This window comes from Styela clava, chromosome 5, assembly GCF_964204865.1.
Source record: "Styela clava chromosome 5, kaStyClav1.hap1.2, whole genome shotgun sequence".
Lineage (NCBI taxonomy): Eukaryota > Metazoa > Chordata > Ascidiacea > Stolidobranchia > Styelidae > Styela > Styela clava.
In genome coordinates this window covers 5,298,681-5,325,450 of record NC_135254.1, presented here as the reverse complement: position 1 = coordinate 5,325,450, position 26,770 = coordinate 5,298,681, and the positions used below count along the sequence as shown (strand labels likewise).

The following is a 26,770-nucleotide window of genomic DNA, read 5'->3' as shown; positions in this document are numbered from 1 at the left end:
TATGGGCCGCGGCCCATCAAGTTGTGTAAAGAAACTATTCACTTGGCTAACACAGACAGTCCCCAAACTCATAATAGAACTATAATGTAAAAAATCTGAACAAAATTTTGCCCTAACCCTAACCTGGTACACATACTACAGGAGTTTATTTTTTGGTTCGAATATTGACAATTTTGTAAAAATTGAAAATTTTGGTAAGATAATTGAATTTTTCCTGACGTTTCTTGTGGCCCAATTAGATGGGCCGTGGCCCCGGCCCATGGGTCGTAGAGGAGTCACCACCCCTGTAGTTAGAACCTCTCCACCGATGAACGTATAATAAATAACTCACGAATTCACAATTCCGTGCAAAGTACAAAAATAAAATAATTATCATGTTTATCGTGGCACAAATTTATGATTTAGAAAGAATAAAAACCGACGTAAGGACGTTTACGGCCTAAATAACACGCTGATGAAAACATGGGCGATTTTAGCAGAAGGCAATTGCACGCTTTTTCAGTTTTCACGTTTCCGTGCGGGTACAAAAATAAAATAATTATCATTGTTCCCGCGTTGATGAACCGCGATTTTAGCAGAAGGCAATTGCACTTGTTATCGGCAACTTTTTCACTTCTCAGAAAATTTAAAGGGGGAGGGTTTTGACCCCGAACCGAAATGGATGATTGAATTGAATAGCTTCTCACATTGTCTACAAATATATGGTTTTTCTGATAGACTCCGCTCATTCAAACTGAATAAATGCGAAAAAAAACTTTCCACATCATTTTCAAATATGATTAGGTATCTCCCCAGAATGAGTTTGATAATGCTTATGTAATCGCCTAGCATGAGTTTGCTCATGTCTATTTAAATGAGATAATCGAGAAAAACATTTTCCACATTCTTTACAAATAAAAGGTTTTTCTCCGGTATGAATTCGCTCATGTGCACGTAAATTTGATAAATCTGAAAAATTCTTTCCACATTGTTTGCAAACATAAGGTTTCACTCCAGTATGAGTTCGCTTATGTGCACGTAAATTTGATAAATCTGAAAAACTCTTTCCACATTGTTTGCAAACATAAGGTCTCTCTCCAGTGTGAGTTCGCTCATGTGCACGTAAATTTGATAAATCTGAAAAACTCCTTTCACATTGTGTACAGGCATAAGGTTTTACTCCAGTATGAGTTCGTTCATGTCGTTGTAAACTACCTAAATGTGAAAAACACTTCTCACATTGTTTACATATATAAGGTTTTTCACCAGTATGAGTTATCATATGCGCATTTAAATGCCACTTTGATTTGAAGTTCTTTCCACATTGTTGGCAAGCAAATGGTTTATCTCTGCTGTAGCCACTGATAATGTCCATTCTGTAAGGCTTCTCAGGGTTGACAGGCAGACTAGTTCCCACAATGTTGTTAGTTGCGTATTCGCCTAAATCGCCAGTTCCATAGTTAATGTGCAAAAACATGTGCTTTTTCAAACTGGGCCCTGATGAAAAGTTTTCATCACAGATAAGGCAGGGAAATATGTTTTCAGTGGATTCCATGATTTTGATAGAATTCTCTATAGTTAAGAATATTTAAAAAATCATGTATTTTTTATTCTTCTGAAATCAATGGCTATTGCCTAAAATGCAATACAAATAGTTCACATTCACGCTTTTCAAAATCCAAAATTAAGAAAGAAAGATAAATCAATAATAAATGTATCATGAATGAAATCTCAGCTTGTGAGATAGAATATATACAACTATAAGAAATTAACTAATCATATTATAGGCCTGGGGTATAGTCAGCATAGCACTGCAGCATACATGCAGGAACAGGGAAAACAAACAATGAAACACTGACATAGGTTAGGCTTCACCCCATGCTTCACACTGTCCTCATCTTTCCTGACATCGTATATTAAGTAAATCGATGTTTGAGTATTTGGAGAGCTGCTTTTATATTCGAATTACCTGATTCCAAGACTTTTTTTTGCCAAATTAAATTCCAGAGCCAATATGGAATCATATTTTTTAGGGTAATCAAAGTGTTAGTTTTTGATTTATACAATATTTTTTTGGAAAACAATTGCATGTATTGAGTTCTAATTAATTGAAGAAAAAGCAACTTGACTCACCTATGCGAAGAGAAATCAAATGTCTAACTGCTAGGGCTGGAAATTTCAGGGAACACACTTTAACCGGCAACCGGGTAAAATTAACGGGTTGACCGCCGCGTGACGTTTGACGTAATGGTTTATAATTTCTGCGTGTTACGTCACAATGCTTATAGAGCAATTTTAAAAACCTAATTCCGTCGATAAAAAAAAAACTGCTTCTAAATTCATCATTGTCAAATTTCCATAATCAGCAACCTTGGTACTCTCATCATTTTTCACTTTTATTGAGTCCTTACCCACACAGTTAGTAATATTCTTTTGAATTAAATACCACAAGAGATAAATTTCCGATGTCGTATCATATTTAAAGAAATTGTACGGTATAAAAATGATTTGTTCCTGAGATGTCAGTTAACGGTTAAAATAAACGTAACTTCACCCCATGCTTCACACTGTCCTCATCTTTCCTGACATCGTATATTAAGTAAATCGATGTTTGAGTATTTGGAGAGCTGCTTTTATATTCGAATTACCTGATTCCAAGACTTTTTTTTGCCAAATTAAATTCCAGAGCCAATATGGAATCATATTTTTTAGGGTAATCAAAGTGTTAGTTTTTGATTTATACAATATTTTTTTGGAAAACAATTGCATGTATTGAGTTCTAATTAATTGAAGAAAAAGCAACTTGACTCACCTATGCGAAGAGAAATCAAATGTCTAACTGCTAGGGCTGGAAATTTCAGGGAACACACTTTAACCGGCAACCGGGTAAAATTAACGGGTTGACCGCCGCGTGACGTTTGACGTAATGGTTTATAATTTCTGCGTGTTACGTCACAATGCTTATAAAGCAATTTTAAAAACCTAATTCCGTCGATAAAAAAAAAACTGCTTCTAAATTCATCATTGTCAAATTTCCATAATCAGCAACCTTGGTACTCTCATCATTTTTCACTTTTATTGAGTCCTTACCCACACAGTTAGTAATATTCTTTTGAATTAAATACCACAAGAGATAAATTTCCGATGTCGTATCATATTTAAAGAAATTGTACGGTATAAAAATGATTTGTTCCTGAGATGTCAGTTAACGGTTAAAATAAACGTAACCGTTAACCATCTGAAATCGGTTAACCATTTTTTTTATGGAATTATTTAATCATATTTTTAAGCCAATTAAAGTGTCAATGTTTTAATTGCATGTATTGAGTTCCAATTATTTGTAGAAAAATAAAAACAGTTGCATAAACAATCCATTATACATATGAAATCCGATGTTGATAATTCAGTGTTCGTCCGGTTAATTATTCCCAGCCGGGTTGCCAGACCACAGCGATCAAAAAAAGCCAAATCAAGACCTAAAAAAGCCAACAATTTTACTAAGTACAAAAGCCCCATGATTTGTCAGATTTTGAGCGCTTGGCAACGTACCGATGATGATGTAGAGCCATCAGTTGATTCGGTAAGGCACACGAATAGAAAGTAAAGTTCCTATAAAACTGTAGAAAGTAAAATTAATATCAAGCGGAGAGCATCATTTTATCATTCAATATATACAATACAAGGTGCCGCCTCAGTCTGTAATATACCTACATATTTCTACTTAAATTGGTGATATACCTTAAAAAATTCTCCCTATATTAGTATATCGTGCTTTACTATTGAAAATTTTTTCACTTACAAAATTATTAAAAAATTATCTAACCCCCTGCCGCTCACAGGTGGACCACTGATATCTAATTCAGTAATTTTAGCATAGTTAATCACATCATTACTGCAATTGCAGAATTAAACTAAAGCTCACATAAACCATATCAGGCATAATGAAAATTAAGTTATACAACTATTTTTTCGAAACAAATGTAAAACTGACAAATAGGCAAAACTATAAAAACGAGACAATTTTTAAAACCCTGCTTGAATGAACATCTGTCTGAGCAGCTGCAGAAACTGCAATTATTTCTTATTGGGTAGGAAATGGTTAAGAGTTAATATAACAAACAAGGAAATTGATGCTCCAGGAAATATAGTATTTCATATGATTTTAATACTAGACACTAGAATAGACTTGAAAGAAACGCCAAACGGAAAGTACCGGTACTACATACTCTATATTGAGTGGTTAAACTTCTCATGATGATACATGAATATAACTAAAAATTGCTAGAAACCCTCCAATAAAGCTTTTAATCAAGATAGCACTGTCAAGCACACGCAGAAACAATGAAAACGCACATTACGTCGTTACCAGTACCGGTAACTATGACACAGACTACCTTCATGTCTGTTTAGTGTATTGGCTATTTGTGGGAACTGAGATCTGCCTTCATATACAAATTTCCTCAATCCAAAACACTGGAGCAACCCAAGTGACCATGCAGGTTTGCGAAGAACAGTCGAAATGATTCGCTAAAACTGTTGAGGATTTTTTTAATTACTCCTACGCGGATAAACCATATCTGGCAAAAAATAAACAAACTTTTATTGGTCATTTAATTTGCTATAAAGCACTACATATGAATAGACCTGGTGACAAGCATGGGATCTGAGGAATATATATCCAAGACCGATTCGCCACAATACAATGAATTTGTGAGTGGAATATTGCCTGTTATATCAAGAAACATTTTATGGGGTATTTGAGAGAGCTGTGATCTGCCTTCATGTACGAATTTCCTAAATCCAAAATACTGGAGCAACCTAAGTGACCTTGCTGATTTTACAGTACCGGGAAGGAATTAAATTTTACACCGTGATAACGTTTTTCTTGCACTATATGCGATATTGTCATTTGCATATCATGCTCTGAGGAAGTATGTATATAAATTCGAAACGTCGGCAAATTACATCGTTTTTATTACATCTGTTGCACTTCATTTATCCTCCATATGAATATACCTGGTTACAAACATACGCTATCATACTGCTGAATACAAATCAACAGTTCTAAGTTATTTTTGAAATGTTTGCGCGACGGATCAAATACCACTTTTGGATTAAAGTTAGGTTATGGCTGACTAACCATTGTTATGGGTGGAACAAGAAAGTCAAGCAATGACAGATGTATAATTTTTTTTAAATACTGCCAAATATTCATTACAAAACAAATACGCAAGGAAGTCAAGACTCGTTAATTTTATGCCAGATGTAATTTTTCCGCGTAGGATTAATTTAAATAGAAAAATTCTGTAACTGTAACCTTTGGCAGTCAGTTAGTAGCAGGGTTACCATATAGGCAAGTTTGCCAATTTTGGCTTTTTCAAACAGAATTTCCGTTTGGCTTTTTTCAAGTCTATTCTAGTGTCTATTATTAAAATCATATGAAATACAATATATAGTGTGTAACAACGTACTTAGCTACTTAACATTAGGATTTCCTGGAGCATCAATTTCCTTGTTTGTTACATTAACTCTTAACCATATCCTACCCAATAAGAAATAATCGCAGTTTCTGCAGCTGCTCAGAAAGATGTTCAAGCAGGGTTGTAAACATTGCTTCGTTTTTATAGTTTTGCCTATTTGTCAGTTTTACATTCTGTTTCCAAAAAATAGTTGTGTAACTTAATTTTCATTATGCCTGATACCGTATGGTTTATGTGAGCTTTAGTTTAATTCTGCAATTGCAGTAACGATGTGATTAACTTCGCTAAAATTACTGAATTAGATATCAGTGGTCCACATGTTAGCGGCAGGGGGTTAGATAATTTTTTAATAAAATTGATGGTTTATAAATTTTAAAAGTAAAAAAATTTTCAATAGTAAAGCACGATTTACTGATATAGGGAGAATTTTTTAAGGTATATCACAAGTTTAAGTAGAAACATGTAGGTATATTACATACTGACAGACTGAGGCGGCACCCTGTATTGTATATATTGAATTGTAAAATAATGCTGTCCGCTTGATATTTATTTTACTTTCTACAGTTCTATAGGAACTTTACTTTCTATTTGTGTGCCTCACCGAATGAACTGATGGCTCTACATCATCATCAGTACGTTGTCAAGCGCTTAAAATCTGACAAATCATGGGGCTTTTGTACTTAGTAAAATTGTTGGCTTTCTCTGGCTTTTTTTATGTCTTGATTTGGCTTTTTTTTATCGCTGGGGTCTGGCAACCCTGCTTATCTGTTATGAAAACTTTCCATCAGGGCCCAGTTTGGAAAAGCATATGTTTTTGCACATTCACGATAAAAATTCTAATGGAACTGGAGATTTAAACGGACATGCAACTAACAACATTGTGGAAACTGGTCTGCCTGTCAACCCTGGGAAGCGTTACGGAAATAATGTTAAAACCAGTAAAACTTCTTTACGAAGAGGTGGCGAAGAGAAAGTCAAGAAAGTGGTTTGAGTGATAAAGCTGAAACTGCGAAATCACATAATTCTGGTGCAAATATACAAACTAACAGCAGAGATGAACCATTTGTTTGCCAACAATGCTGAAAAAACTTAAAATCAAAGTGGCATTTAAACGTGCATATGAGAAATCATACTGGTGAAAAACCTTATATATGTAAACAATGTGGGAAGCAGTGTTAACTCTCAAACGAATTGTGAGTGCGAAAGTGCTTATGCCGATTTCAACAAGTTAGTTGCACAAGCTTTTGTTTTCACTCATTTAAAACAGCATAGATAATCGAAAAAGCGCTCCTTCCGTTAATATTATGAATTAAAGAGGAGCATTTCCGTTAACGGAATTTCGTTTAAATTCTTGTTCAAAACAAGGGAACTCATGGGTAAAGAAAGGACACCTGCTAACACCTGTCGTGAACAAAACTTTCACGCAATCCATCTCCCGTGTCAGTTGCTAACTCGCGTGAACAGCAAAGGCTTTCGCATTTGTGTTACTCCTTCCATCTAACAGACAACGATTGGTACATGCAAGCTGGAATCCATATTAGTTACAGATTGTATAATTTGAGCACAGAAATGCCATGTAAGTTCAGCATTCATAAATAGCACTCTCTGTAATGCTGCAGACCTAGTATGAAATATTCGCATTCCAATTTCACTTGCGACGCTTCCATATATCACACTTACACTAATAGATGACAATTACAATATGACACCAAAGAGTTTTCTTTTGCGAAGGTACACGAAATACAACGAGGATATAAAAAATAAGCGAATGGTATGATAGTGGTTCCCAAATAACATGGAGTGTTTCGCGAAATATCAATTCGTTCGATAAATAATTTTTATTCGACCTGATGAAACGCCGAAATCCTGGGAATTAATGTTGAAAGAGAAGTACGATTCCGATTCGCATTCTCAGATATGTCTCTTCATGTGCACAAATCTTACATACATCATCGGTTATTTGTGCATGGAATGTAAAACTCTGCTGAGTTTTTCGTTCATCATTACTGGTTAGTAATTACAATTGGCGTTTCGCCCTCTAAACGCACTGCCTTGTATTCCAACATCTGGTTTCAAAGACGCTGCCGAGCATTTTTGCGGAGAAGCGGGATCTGTGTGCTTGTACAATAATCATATTATATACAAGAATTTTGTTAATGCAAAAGCTTTATCTTCCATGTCTGCAAAACATAGGTTAGAATTCCAGCAAATATCATTATGTTATGCAAAATTGTGTTGAAAAGGTACTAGTACGCAACTTATTTGTCAATTTTATACTCGCTCGAAAATATTTGTCAACTTTGAATTTTTGCCCCTCAAAATCGAAAAAAGTGCTATTTCGGAGTCCCTAAAAAAAGTTATTTTTTGCAGTAAAGTGCGCTAATAGTGTACACTGGTGGGAAGTGTTTTTCACAACCATTTAATTTAAAAGTGCATAAGCAAACTCATACTGGAGAAAAACCATACGTTTGTAAACAATGTGGAAAGTGTTTTTCACGATTACCTAATTTTCAAGTGCATGAGCGAACTCACACTGGTGAGAAGCCTTATGTTTGCAAACAATGTGGAAAGGGTTTGTAAAGTCATATGATTTACATAGGCATGAGCGAATTCATACTGGCAAACAATGTGGAAAGGGTTTCTCACAATTATCTAATTTATATGCACATGCGCGAAGTCATACTGGAACGAAACCTTGTTTGTAAAGAATGTGGGAAGGTTTTTTCGTGTCCGTCTAGTTTACATGTGCATGAGCGAACTCACACCGGAGAGACCCCTTATATTTGTAAACAATGCGGAAAGTATTTTATGCGATTATCATGTTTACATGGGCATGGGCTCAACTCATTCCAGTGAAAAACCTTATGTCTGTAAGCAATGTGGCAAGAGATTTTCTTACTCATCCAGTTTACATAGGCATAAGCAAACAAACGTATTTGTAAACGATTTGGCAGTTGAATTTTTTTTATTTACTTAGGCATGAGCGAACTCTTACCGAAAAGTAATTCAACATAAAATCATTCATAAATTCAACATAAACATTTGGTATATATGTGATTTTTTTTACCATGGTGGATGTCAAGATGAATTAGTTGCCATAACTATTATTAACACCTGGATATATTCTTAAGTTTTGTTGTGAATACAACGGTAATTTAAATAAATTTTATTTCAGTGCCAAAGGTTAGTTTTTTCTGCGTAGGATTGATTTAAATAAAAAAAATGTTTACTGCTGCAAAGGTCAGGCTAGATCTGACACGGCCCGTTGGGTAATTCCATCTGGCCCGCCCAATGCATAACCAAGGTAACTAAATTCTGATGTTTCAGCTAAAGATAGCTCTAGGAATTTGTTGAGATTGCGATTTACTTTCAGCATGAGCTCATTGTTTCCACTTTTGCTTTTGTAACACTGTAAATAGTGTTCATAAAATTTTAACTTCATACGTCACACTTACATGGCCCGCCAGTCTAGGTCATCCAAGGGAAACAATGCAGGCAGCCCTAACCCCAGCATTATTTACGCAAGGTGTAATGACCAAGTTTGAGCACAGTAGTGTTGTGATTTTATTGTTTGTGCTCACAAGTTCGAAACAGAATTGGAAAAAACTATATTTCATTGTCTTTTTAAGTAACCTAAATTCTATTTTACAATACAGGATTGCCTCTGTTTTACTATGCACGGATCATGTCATATCTATTAATGCCATAATACAAGATGGATTAATGGATGGATCAGAAGATCTATTTATCAACTTAAAAAAAAAGAAACTGCGATTTTGCAGTTTCTAAAAAATGCGGAAGTGCCTCACACTCTGTGTGCTTATAATAAACATCTTAACTGATTACTACACGGTATGCAAATTTGCCTATAACTAATTGCTCTTCCCTTATATTCACTTGCTAGAAGAGCATGAGTTGAATTTCACTGATGTATCGAATAGAAAGACAAGAAATTCTTCAGCTCTATAACGTGAAATGTAAATTATAGTTTTTTATTATATTTTATGACGATGGTAAGAGTCACAAAATGCAAAAAAATTCTTGTAAATTTATATATTCGCAGTATGGAAAATTATATCAATAATGTAGATTTGAATGAAAATATAACTAACATTGAGGGAACTAGTCAGCATACCAACTCTGAGGAGAATTGTGGTAAAACTTCTTTACAAAGTGGTGCTGAAGAATGCAGAGAGAGAGGCCCGGCTGATAAAATTGAAATACTGCATAATTGTGAGCAAATCAACACAACCACTAAACTGGATGTGAAATTACAAACCCAGTCACTTGTTCATACCAACATCACATCAGGATCTAATTTACAAACCAACAATAGTGGTAAACCATTTATCTGTCAGCGATGTGGAAAGAGCTTCAAAGTGAAGCAGAATGTAGACAGGCATATGAAAAGTCATACCGAAGAGAAATCCTATAATTGTAAACTATGTGGGAAGTGTTTTTTACGATTATCCCATCTAAAAGCTCATGAACGAACTCACACTGGAGAAAAACCTTATGCCTGTCAACAATGTGGAAAGCGTTTTAAAAAAATATCTCATTTAAGTGAGCATGAGCTAATTCACACTGGAGAGAAACCACATATTTGTAAACAATGTGGAAAAGATTTTTCACGATTATCTAATTTACGAGCGCATGAGCGAGCCCATACTGGAGAGAAACCATATATTTGTAAACTATGTGGGAAGTGTTTTTCACGATCATCCCATCTGAAAGGGCATGGACGAACTCACACGGGAGATAAACCGTACGTTTGTGGACTATGTAGCAAGGGATTTTCACGATTGGATCATCTAAAAGGGCATGAGCGAACTCACACTGGAGAAAAACCTTATGCTTGTCAACAATGTGAAAAACAATTCTCAAATTTACGTAGTTTACGTAATCACAAGCAAACTCACACATGAGAAAAATAAACAATGTGGAAAGGGTTTTTCGCGGAAATTTCATTTACTCATACTGAAGAGAAACCTTGTTTGTAGACTATGTGAGTGGTGGAAAATTCTGATGACGTCATAGCTCACAAAAACGAGCCCCATAAAGCTTACAGGAATATTTGAAATTAATAAAAGATGGTCTTCTAGAACAAATATTTTTAACCACTGAAAATTTCTAAGTAATTGGTTCAGTAATCAAAGAGAAAAGCGACTTTCTCAAAATGTGTCAAAGAACAAGGACAATGACAGCAACATAATATTGAAACGATCCATAGGTCCACGAACGTGTCCAATAACAATCACAATATACCGCAACGAAACCAAAAATATGAAAAAACTGTATGTAAGCTCTTGCTGCCTTTCAAATGTTTCCATTTATTAAATTTTAGTTTTAAATGAAGTCGGGTTCTATATTACGAACCGAATTGGGTACATAGTACAAACAGTTATATAACCAAACCTAAATAAGCCAGACAACTATATAGCAGTTAGCCCTTTTTACACCATATATTAACCCCGGTCTGCGCCAGAAAACTTTGCTTATGTTGTTGTGTACTTTTATTGTTGTCACAATACTCGTTTGAAATCGCACTCATAAATGTCGCTTCTCATGCCACAGCCTCTTGTTCAGTTACCGGTATGGAATTGGTTAGCCAGCCATTTGTCCATTTGTTTCAGATGCATGGGCTCATTAGATTTGATCAGTAAGTTATATCCAATTCATCCATCTGCCCATACAGCTTAATTCAAAATTGTATATTGCAGTGTTAGTACCGTAACGCTGCGTTGTCTGGATGTGGCTAAGCTTTCAGATTAAAATGCAAAAAATGGCAAGTTTATAATGCGGTATTCTGAGTGTCAACAATAAGTGCTTTGGGACTGTAAATGGTGAAATATAATACTGCAATAGCACACACGACACAGAAATATTGTATCTCCCTTTTTCAGTCATGTATTATCACAAATTCAAATCCTTATTATAGAGTATGATACCGATGCTGTATTTCATCTAGGCTTGACCGATATCACTTTCGCCGCCGATACCGATATATCGGCAAACTAGTGGTCGATAACCGATATTAATATAAATCATATTTTGAGCCACAAAATGGGCTTTTATTATGTACCTTGTAAGTCTGTAAGTTCATTTTGATATTTATTATGATTGCAGTGAGACTTTTATTTAACAAACTCCAGTTAATGCTTGAACAAATTTTATTCTTTTCCTGCGACTTCAATATCAGTCTAGCCTTTTCCAGGAAAAAGAATTGTTAATCTGACGTTTTTAAATATAACTGTGGCCGTGGGAATATTGGAAAAATATAAATTGATATATTTTAAAGTGAATCGTGATATTGATAAATTACTTCGATATTGTGACAGTATATGTGCAGTTACATGTGAAACTTTTAATACCTATGTTTCTTTCACATTCACAGTGAAAATTGTTATGAAACTGTTATGAGCGATCACTTAATTTGCATGTGCATGAGCGAACTCAACTGGAGAAAGTCCTCATGTTTGTAAATAATGTGATTATTTAATTTGCATGTGAACAAGCGAATTCATACTGGAGAAAAACCTTACATATGTAAACACTGTGGAAAGAGTTTTACGCAATTTACCTATTTACAAAGACATGTGCGAACTCATACTGGAGAAAAACCTCATGTTTGTAAACAATGTGAAAAGAGCTATGAGCGATTATTTTATTTACAAGCGCATACGCGAACTCATACTTGAGAGAAAGCTCATGTATGCAAACGTTGTAGCATTTACTACTTTACAAGTGCATGAGCGATCTCATACAGGAGAAAAGCCTCATGATGTAAACATTGTGGAAAGGGTTTTTCGCAATTGGGCCATTTACAAATGCAACTCAAACACCCAGAGCCAGGGGTGTGCATCCTTTAATACATTAGGGACAGATAGAATTTGCATTTTTGAATCTTGTGGGGGCTAATTATGTGCAAAAGGATTGATTTTCGCTGTTGAACGTTTGCGAATGATTATTTTTGGCCATTGAGGAAATTTACCATAAGCATAATATACCCCTAAAATGAAGCATGTCAGAGCAGCATAGATAAGAGCAGTCTGTTGTCTGTTTTTCAAATTGTTTGGGCCGCGGACCCCTATTTGTGAATCTCAGTTTTGATGGACCCTCATCCTATGCCGTAGTATCAATTTCTGTGCCTAACCAATAAGGAATGTTTCATTTACAACAACAGTTCTCGTAGCAATTTGTGACAGCAAACTCGTACATCTCGACCTGTATTGTGTTATTATATTGGTAAGAGCTGAAAATGCAGTCTTGCAAAAGACATTAAAAGGGTCTTAATAATGTAATCCCAGATAGCCAGGGAATAATAAAACAAAACTCCACAAAACAATATCATTGCTATTTAATATATTCTTTTATCAAACTAAACACATAAATACCCTTTTGCAATCAAACAGGGACATGGATTGGATCCACAAATACAATTGTAAAAAAAATAGAAGAAAATACATAATGCATTACCATTCACTCACTTGCATCCTTGGGCAGGTTTTAAAAAAATATTAATTTGAGCACTTTATTCACATAGACTTTCACAGGTGAAATGCTGTTTGAAATGTATTCTCTGTGTAAAGCCCTTTCCATATTGTTTAAAAGTCGGAATAGACGTCATTTTCAAGCATGTTTCTTCCCAGAATGAGTTCGATAATGCTTATGTAATCGCCTAGTATGAGTTGGCTCATGTCTATTTAAATGAGTTAATCGTGAAAAACATTTTCCACATTCTTTACAAATAAAAGGTTTCTCTCCAGTATGAGTTCGCTCATGTGCGTGTAAATTCGATAAATCTGAAAAACTCCTTTCACATTGCGTACAGGCATAAGGTTTTACTCCAGTATGAGTTCGCTCATGTCGTTGTAAATTACAAAATTGTGAAAAACCTTTTTCACATTTACTACAAATGTAAGGTTTCTCCCCAGTATGAGTCCTCATATGCACATTTAATTTATATCCCCTTTTCAAGTTCTTTCCACACTGCGGGCAAATAAATCGTTCATCTCTACAGTTGGTTTTTAAATTTCGCATTGGCTTTGTATTAGTATGAACATGTGACAGGGTTTCCAACTTCCCGTCCAATTTGGGGGTCGGACCAATTTGTTCACAATTTTTGGATTTTCCAGATTCATCAGATTTCTCTTCGTCGCCAGTTTTACTTGTGATATTCTCAGAGTTGGTAGGCTGACTAGTTCCCAGTATGTTGTCAGTTGCATGTTTGTTTAAATCTCCAGTTCCATTATAATTTTCAGCGTGAGTGTGCGAAAACATATGCTTTTCAAAACTGGGTCCCGTTGAAAAGTGTTCATTACAGATGAGGCAGTGAAATATGTCTTCGGTGGATTCTATGATTACGATATAATTTTCCATAATTAACCAAGAATATCTAAAATAAAAGCATTGTTTTTTATTTAGGCTTTGCAATCAATAAAAAAGGATTAGGGTTTACATATTTATTCCGGTGGAGAAGAAAGTCAATAAGACAGCCTAATCATATGGCGAAACACATGTTGAGTCAGTAATCCTAGAAACATGGTGCAGGGCTGAGAACGTTTGTTGGGGGTCCTTATGATGCCAACTGATGGTAATACTTTTCAATGGTATTTGTAATTTCTTATAATGGCAATACTTTGTATTATTCGTCTATTAATTACTATGACAAATAATTGTGCTCTTGCATTTTGATGGCTGTTGTATAGTAACAATACCGTCATCAAATTATGAACAAACTGCATTTTTTGGAGACCTCTATTTAGGGATGGGCAATATAGAATACCGAATCCGGATGATCTAGGATCCGATAACAGGATTCGGTTTCCGTCTCTTCGACGTCAATTTTGTATTTCCTGTTTCTAATTTATTAATCAAAGATGAGCGTTTTCTCTCGCACGACGGCAATGAACACATCGCGGGGAAGAGTCATTATTGTACCATTTCTGCCTTTTCCGCTTGACTATCTAGTTGGCGTATAATAATAATTACTTGTTCCAACTCGTGACATTCCGATAAACTGACTGCAACAATGTTTAATTTTTACAGACGTGCCTTGCTTCAATTTACATTAAATGATTTTCGCGAACTGCAAGTTTTCCCAAATAATGATTGATGGGGCACAACCTGAACTCAGGTTGTGTACCAGGTTAGGGTTCAGGTTATGCGACATCTTGGTGCGCGCATATTTCAGGAGTAACATTTCATGTAAACCAAAATCCAGGTGTTAAATGTTACTTGCGATTAATTTAGATCAAATATTATTAACGAATAATTTTATTATACCATTTTCCGAAATACAAAGTTATGTCGCAAACCGCGAAAATCTCTCCCATTTAAATTTCACTCTCAAAAGATTACTTATTTTTCAGTCCGGTTTGATCGAGTGTCTGTGGTATTTAAGTCGCCGATAAATTTAAAAAAAGTTGCCGCATCTGGCGAAGATAGTGACGTATTGAGTTTGAGTAGGGCCAAGTCTGGGTAGATAATGATATTTAACGATAATCATAGAAAATGAATTCTTCTTTAGATGTTATTACCTAATAACTAAGTACGAAATCGAGTTTACGGGAACTCTTGCTCGCACAGAATAAAACGTTGATTTCAATTGATAGGGGTTAAATTCAATATTTTACAACGGCCGCATAGGTTGCAGTGGCCACACGCTGGTCCTGCATCTAATTAATTCTCAGCGGGTGTGTTTCAGTACACTCGGCAGACTAACATTGATAAAAAAATAATAATTCAACGCCGTTTCATATCTATTTTTGTATTTAACCAGGTACTATTAAAGTGTCTAAAGCGTGTCTTAATTTAGCATATCAGTATTTAGGGATTACATACATAAATTTTATTGTCCTGGGAAATGCCTGTTTAGTATCAAATAGAATCCAATGTTCAGGACAATTCCAAATAAATAACACATTTATAGTAATACATTTACAATTTTTCAACATCAAAATCCAGCAATGTGAAAATTTTCACTATTTGAATAAGTATGAAAATAGAATAGGATTTGGTATTCTGGATTCGATTTAACTATTCTGAAATATTCTAGAATAGTAAATTATTCTATATTGCCCATCCCTACCTCTGATGAATTTTTTGACCAGATCATGCAGGCATGGATTTTTTTAACCCTGAAGTCATGAATTATGCAAAAGGTTTCTCTCCGGTATGAGTTAGCTCATGTGCACGTAAATTTGATAAATCTGAAAAACTCTTTTCACATTGTGTACAGGCATAAGGTTTTACTCCAGTATGAGTTCGTTCATGCCGTCGTAAACTACATAAATGTGAAAAACACTTTTCACATTGTTCACAAATATAAGGTTTCACCCCAGTATGATGAGTCCTTATATGCACATGTAATTTATATCCCCTTTCCAAGTTTATTCCACACTGCGGGCAAATAAATCGTTCATCTCCATGGTTGGTCTTAGTATGAGTTTGCTCATGTCTATTTAAATGAGTTAATCGTGAATAACATTTTCCACATTCTTTACAAATAAAAGGTTTCTCTCCTATATGAGTTCGCTCGTGCGCATGTAAATTCGATAAATCTGAAAAACTTCTTTCACATTGCGTACAGGCATAAGGTTTTACTCCAGTATGAGTTCGTTCATGTCGTTGTAAACTGGATAATTGTGAAAAACCCTTTTCACATTTACTACAGATATAAGGTTTTTCCCCAGTATGAGTCCTCATATGCACATTTAATCGATATCCCCTTCCACACTTCTTTCCACACTGTGGGCAAATAAATCGTTCATCTCTGTGGTTGGTTCCTAAATTTGACACTGGCTTTACCTTTTTAGTATCAACAAGTGATAGGGTGTCCAACTTCCCGTCCAATTTGGGGGTCGAACCAATTTGTTCACAATTTTTGGATTTTCCAGATTCATCAGATTTCTCTTCGTCGCCAGTTTTACTTGTGATATTCTCAGAGTTGGTAGGCCGACTAGTTCCCAGTATGTTGTCAGTTGCATGTTTGTTTAAATCTCCAGTTCCATTATAATTTTCAGCGTGAGTGTGCGAAAACATATGCTTTTCAAAACTGGGTCCCGTTGAAAAGTGTTCATTACAGATGAGGCAGTGAAATATGTCTTCGGTGGATTCTATGATTACGATATAATTTTCCATAATTAACCAAGAATATCTAAAAAAAGCATTGTTTTTTGTTTAGGCTTTGCAATCAATAAAAAAGGATTAGGATTTTCATATTTATTCCGGTGGAGAAGAAAGTCAATAAGATGGCCTAATCATATGGCGAAACACATGTTGAGTCAGTAATCCTAGAAACATCGTGCAGGGCTGAGAACGTATGTTGGGGGTCCTTATGATGGTAATACTTTTCAATAGTATTTGTAATTTATTATAATGGCAATACTTTGTATTATCCGTCTATTAATTACTGTAACAAATAATTGTGCTCTTGCATTTTGATGGCTGTTGTATAGTAACAATACCGTCATCAAATAAGGAGCACCTACCGGGTTCGTTCGGATGCCCTATTGAAATGGAATACATTAGAATAAAGTGAACAACTGCAATTTTCAACTTCCAACAGTTTTTGGAGACCTTTATTTAGGGATGGGCAATATAGAATACCGAATCCGGATGATCGAGGATCCGATAACAGGATTCGGTTTCCGTCTCTTCGGCGTCAATTTTGTATTTCCTGTTTCTAATTTATTAATCAAAGATGAGCGCTTTCTCTCGCGTAGAAATCTCATGTTTAATTATACTTGCAATTTCTCATGAAGAACCCGCAAAATCGGTGAACATGAAATACGATAATCTCACCCAGCGTATTCATAACAAGACGACGGCGATAAACACATCACAAGGAAGAGTCATTATTGTACCATTTCTGCATTTCCGCTTGACTATCTAGTTGGCGTATAATAATAATTACTTGTTCCAACTCGTGACATTCCGATAAACTGACTGCAACAATGTTTAATTTTTACAGACATGCCTTGCTTCAATTTACATTAAATGATTTTTGCGACCTGCAAGTTTTCCCAAAAAATGATTCATGGGACCTCCTGAAGTATGCGCACCAAGATGGGGCACAACCTGAACTCAGGTTAAATGTGACTTGCGATTAATTTAGATGAAATATTATTAACGAATAATTTTATTATACCATTTTCCGAAATACAAAGTTATGTCGCAAACCGCGAAAATCTCTCCCATTTAAATTTCACTCTCAAAAGATTACTTATTTTTCAGTCCGGTTTGATCGAGTGTCTGTGGTATTTAAGTCGCCGATAAATTTAAAAAAAGTTGCCGCATCTGGCGAAGATAGTGACGTATTGAGTTTGAGTAGGGCCAAGTCTGGGTAGATAATGATATTTAACGATAATCATAGAAAATGAATTCTTCTTTAGATGTTATTACCTAATAACTAAGTACGAAATCGAGTTTACGGGAACTCTTGCTCGCACAGAATAAAACGTTGATTTCAATTGATAGTGGTTAAATTCAATATTTTACAACGGCCACATAGGTTGCAGTGGCCACACGCTGGTCCTTCATCTAATTAATTCTCAGCGGGTATGTTTCAGTACACTCGGCAGACTAACATTGATAAAAAAATAATAATTCACCGCCGTTTCATATCTATTTTTGTATTTAACCGAGTACTATTAAAGTGTCTAAAGCGTGTCTTAATTTAGCATATCAGTATTTAGGGATTACATACATTTGGAACAATTGAAAACAAAAAGTTTTGTAATATTCTTAAATTTTATTGTCCTGGGAAATGCCTGTTTAGTATCAAATAGAATCCAATGTTCAGGACAATTCCAAATAAATAATACATTTATAGTAATACATTTACAATTTTTTAACATCGAAATACAGCAATGTGAAAATTTCCACTATTTGAATAAGTGTGAAAATAGAATAGGATTTGGTATTCTGAATTCGATTTAACTATTCTGGAATATTCTAGAATAGTAAATTATTCTATATTGCCCATCCCTACCTCTGATGAATTTTTTGACCAGATCATGCAGGCATGGATTTTTTTAACCCTGAAGTCATGAATTATGCAAAAGGTTTCTCTCCTGTATGAGTTAGCTCATGTGCACGTAAATTTGATAAATCTGAAAAACTCTTTTCACATTGTGTACAGGCATAAGGTTTTACTCCAGTATGAGTTCGTTCATGCCGTCGTAAACTACATAAATGTGAAAAACACTTTTCACATTGTTCACAAATATAAGGTTTCACCCCAGTATGATGAGTCCTCATATGCACATGTAATTTATATCCCCTTTCCAAGTTTATTCCACACTTCGGGCAAATGAATCGTTCATCTCCATGGTTGGTCTTAGTATGAGTTTGCTCATGTCTATTTAAATGAGTTAATCGTGAATAACATTTTCCACATTCTTTACAAATAAAAGGTTTCTCTCCTATATGAGTTCGCTCGTGCGCATGTAAATTCGATAAATCTGAAAAACTTCTTTCACATTGTGTACAGGCATAAGGTTTTACTCCAGTATGAGTTCGTTCATGCCGTTGTAAACTGGATAATTGTGAAAAACCCTTTTCACATTTACTACAGATATAAGGTTTTTCCCCAGTATGAGTCCTCATATGCACATTTAATCGATATCCACTTCCACACTTCTTTCCACACTGTGGACAAATAAATCGTTCATCTCCACGGTTGGTTGGTGAATTTGGCACTGGCTTTACATTATCAGTATGAACAAGTGATAGGGTGTCCAACTTCCTGCCAATTTGTCCACAATTTTCAGATTTTCCAGCTTCATCACATTCACTTTCTCGATGTTGTCCGAGAACATCAGGTTTCTCTCCACCACCAGTTTGTGGGAAAGATTTGCTTGTGAAATTGTCAGAGTTTGTAGGCTGACCAGTTTCCAGTATGTTGTCAGTTGCATGTTTGTTTAAATGTCTAGTTCCAAGATAATTTTTAGTGTGAATGTGCGAAAACATATGCTTTTCCAAGGCAGGCCCTGATGAAAAGTTAACATCACAGATGAGGCAGGGAAATAAGGGTCCGGTGGATTCTATGATCACGATATATTTTTCCATAGTTAAACAAGAATATCTAAAATAAAATCACTGTTTTTAAGCTTTGCAATCAATAAAAAAGCATTAGAATTTACATATTCATTCCGGTGGAGAGGAAAGTCAATAGGACAGCTTAATCATATGACAAACACATGTTGAGTCAGTAATCTTAGAAACATGGTGTAGGGCTGAGAACGTATGTTGGGGTCCTTATGATTTGTAATTTCTTATAATGGAAATACTTTGTATTATCCGTCTATTCTTATGACAAATAATTACGCTCTTGCATTTTGATGACTGTTGTATAGTAACAATACTGTCATCAAATAATAAGAAAACGGAAACAGACATGAAATAGGCTATACAAATGAAACTCTAGTGAAATACACAAGATAAAGAGGTACAACACAACGGCGATATGTACAATATAGTCAATTAGTTTATGGCACGTCCTGGTTCTGGTGTGAGAGGATGAAGATCGTGTCTGGGTCGTTAAAATGATATGTTTTCACAATGAATTTCACAAAACACGAAAAGATGTGTTCGTGACATAAACTTGCCAGAAACCGACGTTGGATGTAAACAAGTCTGTACGATTTTCAACTCTCAACAGTTTTCGAAACCCCAATTTCAGAGACCCACTAATAAATTTTTTGACCAGATTATAGAGGCATGCGATTTTTTCAACCCTGAAAATATAAATTATGTAAAAGGTTTCTCTTTGGTAAAAGTTCGCTCATGTGCACGTAAACTTGATAAATCGGAAAAACTCCTTTCACATTGTGTACAGGCAAAAGGTTTTACTCCAGTATGAGTTCGTTCATGCCGTCTTAAACTACATAAATGTAAAAAACCCTTTTCACATTGTTTACAAATATAAGGTTTCTCCCCAGTATGAGTCCACATATGCACATTTTTTCTATATCCACTTCCACACTTCTTTCCACACAGTGGACAAATAAATTGTTCATCTCTACGGTTGGTTCGTGAATTTGGCACTGTCTTTACCCTTTTAGTGTGAACATGTGATTGGGTGTTCAACTTCTCGCCAATTTGTCCACAATTTTCAGATTTCCCAGCTTCATCACATCTACTTTTTCGACGTTGTCCGAGAACATCAGGTTTTTCTCCACCACTAGTTTGTAAAAAAGATTTGCTTGTGATATTGTCAGAGTCTGTAGGCTGACTAGTTTCCAGTATGTTGTCAGTTGCATGTTTGTTTAAATGTCTAGTTCCATGATAATTTTCAGTGTGAATGTGCAAAAACATATGCTTTTCCAAGGCAGGCCCTGATGAAAAGTTAACATCACAGATGAGGCAGGGAAAGATATATTTTTCCATTGTTAACCAAGAATATCTAAAATAAAATTACTGTTTTTAATCTTTGCAATCAATAAAAAAGGATTAGGATTTACATATTTATTCCGACGGAGATGAAAGTCAATAAGACGGCTCAATCATATGGCGAAACACATGTTAAGTCAGTAATATTAGAAACATGGTGTGGGGCTGAGAACGTATGTTGGGGTCCTTAGGAATTGTAATTTCTTATAATGGCAATACTTTGTATTATCCGTCTATTACTATGACAAATAATTGCGCTCTTGCATTTTGATGGCTGTTGTATAGTAACAATACTGTCATCAAATAATAAGAAAACGGAATCCATTAGAATTAAGTATGTATGTTTATTTGCCTCAAAAATGTAACAATATCTGCATAATAATTAAACAGAGACAGGATTTCCCTGTTCAAGACCTTACTGGCCTAAGACACAGATGTGCGACATGCACCCCTAACAATTATAACAGCAGTTTAGGACTGCTGCGTTATAATAGGGCAACAGACATGAAATAGGCTATACAATTACAACTTTAGTAAAATACACAAGACAAAGAGGTACAACCAGGGATGGCCATTTCCGAATACTAAACTATTCCGAATACATTCTAAAATCGAAAATAACACATTTTTGTTTAAGTTTATTAAAACCCTGTAAAATAGGAAATATTTCAATAGAAATATCAGAATCAGCCACAAACCAACAGTATATGTACACAAAGTAATTGATAGTTTATAGCTATCAATAAAAATATTAGTTGTGTAACTTGTGACACAGTCAGTTTATTAAAATTGTACACTTAGTACAAATGACGATTTGAAAAGATAGCCAAGGAGTTGTCTGACGCTTTCTATTATTGGTACCATGATATTAGATAATAGTCAAGTCTATTGCCAAAAATACTACTTGTATTCAGATTATTGTGTATATTTCTGAGAGAAATTATATTCATTGGCAATACAGGCGACTGAAGCAAGCAACAACGATTGAATATCCATTATGCCTAGAGTATTCTACTACCTACCAGTATATTTGTATATTAATTTATGTGAACCATATTGTTATTATGTGTAGCATATTGTTATATCTGAAATTAGCAATAAGTTAGAGGATAGATGACCACCACTGCCAGGCGCGCAGTCACGATTTTCAAAATTGGAAATTCTCATTGCCGCCTGTAACAGCCGACGCGACTCCGCACTCGTTCCGTCTTTTCAGTGATAATGATCATCTTGTCACGCAAAATATTCAATCCATGACAACTACGAGATTCTAAAATATCTTTATATATTAATTTTATGAGTCCAACGTAACTCGCGGTTGCTTCTTCAATCTTCATTCGTCAAAATAAAAACCATTACTATTCAGTCCACGGCGATCTGTGGTCTAAAACAGTGGTTCCCAACCGCCGGTACGCGAAGCTTTTTTGCCAGTCCGCGAGAAATTTCGTTTTTATGCCGTCTCAATCCCTTTACCGTAGGTTGCGTTGGTTTATTACGCAATTTCTCTTCCGCCGTCATATTGCGACGTCATTCGCGACATCGTGGCGCCGACTAGTCACACTTTTCGCTTTTTCTTCTCCGATTCATCGCGAATGCACTCCATCAAATCTCGCGAGATTCAGAAACCTAAAAATCGGCACGCGTGCTTTTTCTGTTCTGCGTGCTTATCGTGATTAATATGATCATCAATATACAACGTTATGCATATTTCTTTGTTCAAACCAGAAAACAGTCAAGGACAGTATAATATTCCAATATGATATGAACTTGTTGCGATCCTGCAGGTGATCACGAGACGCGCAAAACAGCATGGGCGCAGAGATCTTTTTCAGTATTTTGAGCCTGGTAGCGACGACTTTGTCATTGTATTGTAAACTCATTCCGCGAGACGCGCAAAACAGCATGGGCGCAGAGATCTTTTTCAGTATTTTGAGCCTGGTAGCGACGACTTTGTCATTGTATTGTAAACTCATTCCGTTTGAGGCATCGATCAACTGCAGAGGGATTAATATGATAAACCCGATGAAAAAGAAACCTCTTGATTAAAATTGTAACTCTACCTTACAGTCCAGATTTAAAAAAGAATCACTGTCATAATTTTGGATATCTCTTGATTACGAATACCCATCGCTAAGTAATCGAGCAATCAAACTCTTGTTCGTTTTATCAACCAGTTACTACATTATGCGAAAAAACATTTTCATCACTAGCTTTAATTAAAACGAAGCAAAGAAATCGGCTGCACACCGCTGCAGAGCTACGTTTTGCAGAAACTTCTTTGAGGCCTCGTTTGCAATCGTGCATCGGAAACGAAACAGCAGCAAAATTCTCACCAGAGTTTGTACATTATTTGGCATTTACATGTTTTTTATGTGAGATGTTTTACGCGTGCCTTTTTTTACGCAAGATGGGTGCCCAGCACTGCATTTCATTACGCAAATATATGATATTATTTTATGTTTCACCCATTTCAATTTTTGGCCGGCACATTATTTAATAGTTTTTCTTCGTGTGAAATGTTTTTAAGTGTACCTTTATTGTCTAGAAGCATATTGAGTGCCCGGCATTGCATTATATTACGCAAATAAATGTTATTCTTTTCTGTTCCGGTCATTTCAATTTCTTTGCCGGTCCGCGAGTACTTTTATTTTAATTTTACTGGTCCGCCAGGGTAGAAAGGTTGGGAACCACTGGTCTAAAAGTACGAGATAAACTGCCTGATGTTTTAATTTTAATACGTATTTTTGCAATCTTGCCAACTCGTTATCGCCGTTAGAAAAATCTCAATAACTGATATAAAATTCAGTTGAGTACAACTTCATTTCATACAATGAATATACAGATAAAGTTTAGCAGTAAATTAAAAATACTTATTCATCGCCGCGATTACTGCAACTGTTAAAATAGCCGACTTTTACAACGAGTAATATATATTTTTCTGTTGTGCAAAGTGATGAATTCGTGACCGATATGAGCATATTTAAAATGTCTTGCTTTATTAATTCAATTGTTTTCGACAAAATAAAATTCTCACCACTCTAATATACCGTAGCATTCGCGGACATAAAAATGTGTCGTAAACTGCCGGATTACATATTGTTTTGATCCGTATTTTGCGAATTCGGCAAATTTGAGATGTGTAACACTGACTCCGCTCAATCGGAATGCCGCCACTCCGATTATTTTTAAGATAAAGCTGTTCGAAAAATCCATAAATCTGCCGTATAAACTCAGATTAAAATTTTTCCAGCACAAAAAAAAATGATTGAATATATTTTAGATTAATTATATTATATACATTCTCACAACCCGGGAAAAAGTCGCGTTTCAAACCTTGTATAATGTCACCACGAAAATTTTCGACTGCAATTCAATTAAAGTAATGGATAATCAGGCAAATCCCGCTCTCAATTAGTGACGATATGTTTCAAAAAGCGGACCAAACATAATAAGTGCCAGAGGGACACGAAATTTTGCGATTTTCACTCTCGTATTTTAAACTGTCGCGGGCTTCAATAAAAACTATTTTGTTCATGGTTTTATTTTCAGTATTTTATATTGCCGCTTTTCAATCAAAAAATTTGCGTTTTCTTCAGAAACTCGCCGCCGATGAACGTATTCACAATTCCATGCGAGTACAAAAATAAAATAATTGTTATCGTGGAACAAATTTATGGAAAATTTGTGTTTTAGAGAAAAAAACACAAACGTAAAGGCGTTTACGGCCTAAATAAAACGCCCCGAAAGCAATCGCGCGCAAGTTTCTATCGAGAATGTTTTCATTCAACGGAAACGTCTTGAAAGCGCCGTCGAAAATGTGTGACGCCACACAAATATCCGATATTCTTATGAACGCTAATTCCGATATTCGAATGACGAGATATTCGAATTCATTCGAATACTTTATTCGAATTGGCCATCCCTGGGTACAACACAACGACGAAATGTACAATATAGTCAGTTAGTTTATGGCACGGCCAGGTCCCGGTGTGAGAGGATTTAGATCGTGTATGGGTCGCTAAAATGATATGTTTACAATGAATCTCACTAAACACGTAAATATTTGTTCGTGACATAGAGGCATGCAATTTCTTTAACCCTGAAAATATAAATTATGCAAAAGGTTTCACTCCAGTATGAGTTCGCTCATGTGCACGTAAATTTGATAAATCGGAAAAACTCCTTTCACATTGTGTACAGGCATAAGGTTTTACTCCAGTATGAATTCGCTCATGCCGTCTTAAACTACATAAATGTAAAAAACCCTTGTCACATTGTTTACAAATATAAGGTTTCACTCCAGTATGAGTCCTCATATGCACATGTAATTTATACCCCCTTTCCAAGTTCTTTCCACACTGCCGACAAATAAATCGTTCATCTCCATGGTTGGTCCTAATATGAATTTGCTCATGTCTATTTAAATGAGTTAATCGTGAAAAACATTTTCCACATTCTTTACAAATAAAAGGTTTCACTCCAGTATGAGTTCGCTCATGTGCACGTAAGTTTGATAAATCTGAAAAACTTTTTTCACATTGTGTACAGGCATAAGGTTTTACTCCAGTATGAGTTCGTTCATGCCGTCGTAAACTAGTTATATGTGAAAAACCCTTTTCACATTTACTACAGATATAAGGTTTCTCTCCAGTGTGAGTTCGCTCATGATTACGTAAACTAGTTATATGTGAAAAAGCTTTTTCACATTTACTACAAATATGAGGTTTCTCCCCAGTATGAGTTCTCATATGCACATTTAAACTAGATCCCCTTCCACACTTCTTTCCACACTGTGGGCAAATAAATCGTTCATCTCTATGGTCGGTTCCTAAATTTGACACTGGCTTTACCTTTTCAGTATGAACAAGTGATAGGGTAGCGGACTTCCTGCCAATTTGTCCACAATTTTCAGATTTTCCAGCTTCATCACATTCACTTTCTCGATGTTGTCCAGGAACATCGGGTTTCTCTCCACCACCAGTTTGTAATAAAGTTTCACTTGTAATGTTGTCAGTTGCATGTTTGTTTGAATGTCTAGTTGCATGATAATTTTCAGGGTCAATGTGCGAAAACATATGCTTTTCCAAGGCAGGCCCTGATGGGAAGTGTTCATCACAGATAAGGCAGGGAAATAAGGGTTCGGTGGATTCTATAACTACGATATAACTTGCCATAGTTACGAATATCTAAAATAAAATTATTGTTTTTTAAGCTTTGCAACAAATGAAAAGAATAACTATCACATAATTAACCTGGTAGAGAGGAAAGTCGATAAGATGGATTAAGGTGAATCACAGCCTTAGTTACCAGTCCATGTCGGGTATGAGATTAGCTAACCATTCAATTGTTTTCGAAAGTATGGAATTGATAGTGGAGGAAGCAGCAATGGTTATGTGAACCACCCACAGCGACGAGGAGTTAAGCAATCCTCTCACACGTAAATATCCCTGCATGGGATTCAAACTGAGGAACCCACACAGGGTGATCAGAGGGGATGGAGGCTAACTCGCCACGTTGTCCGGTCAATTTGTTATCCCTTGCACAGTATTCAAACTAAACGCATATAATTAAATATATTTATCTCCGCTATTGAAGTTTTAAGTAAAACAACCATCTTCTAATCCCCCTCCAGTGATTACAAGAGGAACCTTCGCACAGTTGCAGGCTAACACGTTAACTGCCGCTGCATGGCAAGTTAGCCTTCAGCTATCAGAGGCACGTTTCTAGTGTTCAGATTGCATAACATAAAAAAACAATGAGATACGGTACCGTACTTGTAACATACTCAATAATAAGGCTTTAATTACTGAATTACATGGTATACAGTAACTGCTGAAAATATGAAGTACCTGTACGGTACTGTCTCAATCCCAGACTGAATCCCATAGCCGATGCACGCCCGAGGGCGCTAGCGC

At 35.6% G+C, this 26,770-nt stretch overlaps 3 protein-coding genes across 4 annotated transcripts in view; 1 reads left to right on the top strand and 2 right to left on the bottom strand.

The window, feature by feature from the left end:
- The window catches only part of LOC120344093 (uncharacterized), a 55,162-nt gene extending 43,106 nt beyond the window's left edge, over positions 1-12,056 (top strand). Inside the window, exons 2-3 of one of the 2 annotated variants that reach the window (XM_078112504.1) lie at positions 8,648-8,763; positions 9,116-12,056. In XM_078112504.1, coding sequence (XP_077968630.1) covers positions 9,464-10,384 — 921 coding nt within the window. In that variant the 5' untranslated portion in view covers positions 8,648-8,763; positions 9,116-9,463 and the 3' untranslated portion in view covers positions 10,385-12,056. Of the gene's footprint in view, positions 1-8,647; positions 8,764-8,931 lie in introns of both variants that reach the window. The other variant, XM_078112503.1, reaches the window with a different exon arrangement.
- Positions 705-19,532, bottom strand: LOC120343885 (uncharacterized). The gene is made up of 4 exons (XM_078112619.1): positions 18,518-19,532; positions 15,618-16,633; positions 13,095-13,871; positions 705-1,561 (listed from the first exon to the last, which is right to left on the bottom strand). Exons 1-4 carry the CDS (start codon positions 19,530-19,532, stop codon positions 770-772), a joined length of 3,600 nt encoding a protein of 1,199 aa, XP_077968745.1. The 3' UTR covers positions 705-769.
- A 15-nt stretch (positions 19,533-19,547) lies between these two features.
- On the bottom strand, positions 19,548-25,901 carry LOC120343886 (histone-lysine N-methyltransferase PRDM9-like). Its single transcript, XM_039412906.2, has 2 exons — positions 25,706-25,901; positions 19,548-20,868 (listed from the first exon to the last, which is right to left on the bottom strand). Exons 1-2 carry the CDS (start codon positions 25,897-25,899, stop codon positions 20,214-20,216), a joined length of 849 nt encoding a protein of 282 aa, XP_039268840.2. The 5' UTR covers positions 25,900-25,901; the 3' UTR covers positions 19,548-20,213.
- Between the last annotated feature and the right edge of the window lie 869 nt (positions 25,902-26,770).